This window comes from Aotus nancymaae, unplaced genomic scaffold (genome assembly GCF_030222135.1).
Source record: "Aotus nancymaae isolate 86718 unplaced genomic scaffold, 86718_ANA_hifiasm-v0.15.2.pri h1tg000030l, whole genome shotgun sequence".
Lineage (NCBI taxonomy): Eukaryota > Metazoa > Chordata > Mammalia > Primates > Aotidae > Aotus > Aotus nancymaae.
In genome coordinates this window covers 5,767,464-5,770,858 of record NW_026988443.1, presented here as the reverse complement: position 1 = coordinate 5,770,858, position 3,395 = coordinate 5,767,464, and the positions used below count along the sequence as shown (strand labels likewise).

General features: G+C 43.6%; 1 protein-coding gene across 1 annotated transcript; it reads left to right on the top strand.

Moving 5' to 3' along the window:
- The first annotated feature begins 1,691 nt into the window (after window positions 1–1,691).
- LOC105730802 (tRNA-splicing endonuclease subunit Sen15-like) lies at window positions 1,692–2,323 on the top strand. The gene has a single exon (XM_064382937.1). The coding sequence runs from the start codon at window positions 1,692–1,694 to the stop codon at window positions 2,205–2,207; it is 516 nt and encodes a 171-aa protein (XP_064239007.1). The 3' UTR covers window positions 2,208–2,323.
- The last annotated feature ends 1,072 nt before the right edge of the window (window positions 2,324–3,395 follow it).

Below are 3,395 nucleotides of genomic sequence, written 5' to 3'. Positions count from 1 at the left end.
AAGCTTTGTGATTCTCTAAGAGGAGGGCATCATCATAAGCAGAGTTTCTTAAACTCACCAGACCAGGAAACCATTCGTGAAACAAGTTCGTGGAAATTGCTTTGGAAAATGCTGGACCAGATGACGTCCAAGGTTTCTTCCCATCTGAGATTCCAACTACTGACTCCAGGAGCCTAGAGCAATGGGAAGGAAAGCTCAGTGAGGCGAGAGCCAGCGTGAAAACGTTCCTTGAAGGAGGCCATCAGCAAGTGTTGATGGTGTGCATTTAATGCGTTTTGGACATATTTGTCCACTTACAGCCCTCTGTAAGCGTTCAGCGATTGAACTCTTACTACACAAGTGCCTCCCAGTTGGTACACTGTTCTTCTTAAGGCCACAGCTCAAGGAGAGCAGGAAAAGTGGTCACTATAGCAAAGGTCATAGTTGATTCTCCTGTATCGCCTGCCTTCCCTTTCAGCTTAGCTTCCTCCTCCTCCTCCTTTTCTTCCATGGCATGGAACACAGCTTCAAGGTGGCCCCTGCCATCATGTTGGTAACACCTGACTCCTTCACTCCTTAGCCACAGCTGATTCGATGCCTGACACATTGGCCCAACTCATCAGGATCTCTTTGCAGAATCTGAATAGAGAGGTCCAGGGCCTGCAGTTCACTTCCTGTTGTTCCAGGGGCTGGAGCAGCTTCTTGGGGTCACTGTGGGGTGAGAAATAAACAGAAAGAAGCAGGAGTAAGAACCGTTAGAGGAAAGCAGAGATAATAAACCTCATGGAGAGAGAGACACCGACAGACATTTTGGTCCCTGACATTGACTGTATGTTCTGACCTTGGATCCATCCCTTTAAGACTCTCAATCCCCCTTTCTTGAGCTGGGGTCAAATAGCCTAGAGGAGGGCTCCCTGGAATTTAATGTGCAGATGAATTCACTGGGATCTTGTTGAAATGCAGTGTGAGTGGAGCCTGAGAGTCGTTTCTCACCAGCTCCCAGGTGAGGCTGATGGTACTGGGGTATAGACCACACACACTTTGAGGCTCTAGAAAGTTAAGCCTTTCAGAAGCAACCAAGGCTATGTAGCTTGCCCCTGCCTTGAGTAAGCAGCGTGCTGGGGAGGAGATGGAGAGGCGAAGTCAGAGAGGAGGAAATCAAGAAATAAAGGTGTTTCTCTTTTATTAATCATGTCATTCAATGAAGATTTGTTGGGGGCCTAAGTTACACCAGGCTCTTGTGTCCACAAAACAGACAAAAATGCCTGTCCTCATGAAGTTTACATTCTCGTGGGGGAAGACAATAAATACATAAGGCAGTGAAATATGTGGTGTATCTATGAGAGAAAAAAAATCAAGTGAGAAAGAGAAAGAAAAAAATACCAGGCGGCCAGGTGCGGTGGCTCACGCCTGTAATTCCAGCACTTTGGGAGGCTGAGGTGGGTGGATCACAAGGTTGGGAGTTTGAGACCAGCCTGAGCAACATGGTAAGACCCCGCTTCTACTAAAAATACAAAAAATTAGCCAGGCATGGTGGCACATGCCTGTAATCCTAGCTACCTGGGAGGCTGAGGCAGGAGAATAGCTTGAACCCAAGAGGTGGAGGTTACAGTGAGCAGAGATCGTGCCACTGCACTCCAGCCTGGGCAACAGAGAGACTCAATCTCGAAAAAAAAATATATATATATCGACGGGAGCGCCAAACCGGCGGCATGGAGGAGCGCGGCGATTCCGAGCCGACCCCTGGCTGCAGCGGCCTGGGTCTGGGCGGTGTTCGCCGCTTTGGCGACGGCGGTGGAGCTCCCTCGTGGGCCTCCGAGGACGCCTGGATGGGCTCCCACCCTAAGTATTTAGAAATGATGGAATTAGATATAGGAGATGCCACCCAAGTTTATATAGCATTCTTGGTTTACCTGGACCTCATGGAAAGCAAAAGCTGGCATGAAGTAAACTGTGTAGGATTACCAGAACTTCAGCTCATCTGCCTCGTTGGTACTGAGATAGAAGGGGAGGGGTTACAGACTGTGGTGCTTGCCCCCATCACTGCTTCCCTCAGCCATAACAGGATAAGGGAGATCTTGAAGGCATCTCGAAAATTGCAAGGTGATTCAGATTTGCCGATGTCTTTTACTTTGGCCATAGAGGAGTCTGATTCTACAATAGTCTATTATAAACTTACGGATGGATTTATGCTGCCAGACCCTCAGAATATTTCTCTTAGAAGATGACATCTATGTTTCCTGCTGCTTGTTTTATTCATACAAGATTGGATTTGAGACCCATCAGACTGCTTCATCTTTTATCTCAGAGATAGTCAGGGTTGACTTAGATAGTGAGGGTTGATTTCCCCATTCTGTAAGATTTTCATTTTGAAGAATAAAACTTCTCCAGGTAGAAGACTTTTTCTTTCTTAAAAAATATAGGATGGCTTCTTAAAACTTTCTTATCTAGAGACAGTTTCGTTACGGTTGTACACAGGTTTATGTCTAGGATGTGTTCAGATGGGTGGAGCCTGTGTGCTGCTTTTGTCATCCCACGCTCAGAGTTGCCTCTTTGCTTATTGCTGCCACTGCTAGCTCATTGTTGAGACTGCCATCTCTTTCTCTTACTCAACTCTCCCAGTATGTTTTGGCCACTGCAGCTATCTTGGAATGGCATTTTATATATACCTTGTCACCTATTTATGTCTGCTTTTTCTTTTCCAGTAGAAAGTAAAAGCTTTCTTTCAATTGGTCTTCCTGTTGTAATTACTATTATTTCTCTTTTTTGGTTAACTTTAAATCAAAACTCAAAATATGTTCATCCAGAGTGTAAACATACATGCCTTGAGTAACAGGGACCAGAAACATGCTACCCACAAGGGTTCTGGGCCTTCCTTTTCATTCTTATTAACACCATCCTTATTATATCATAGCTTAAATATTATAAGAGAGAGAGTGTGGGACAGTATCAGTGTTAAAAATGTCTTCATTAATTAGACCCAGTTATTCCACTTTTGTTAATGTCTCTCAAATTGTACAAGGTATGAAAAATTATATGCACAAAGATGTTCCAAGTGACATTACTTCTAGTAGCCCAAATTATAAACCACTTAAAAGTTTGGGGTAAAGATCAGCAAACTTCTATAAAGGGCCAGAAAGTAAATATTTTAGGTTTTTAAACCTACTGTTTCTGTCATAACTTGTCAACACTGCTGTATGAAGCACAAAAGCAGCCATAGACAATACATAAACAATATGGGCATGGCTTTGTTCTAGTAAAATTTTATTTACAAATGTGGTGCCACAGTTTGCCATCTCTGGGTCTAGGAAATAGTCAATAAAGAGGTATATACAAATGGTACATAAGGTACTTATTGAAAATTAGTAATGAATATTATTAAAAACATGAGAAATGTTACATTAAGTAAAAATTAC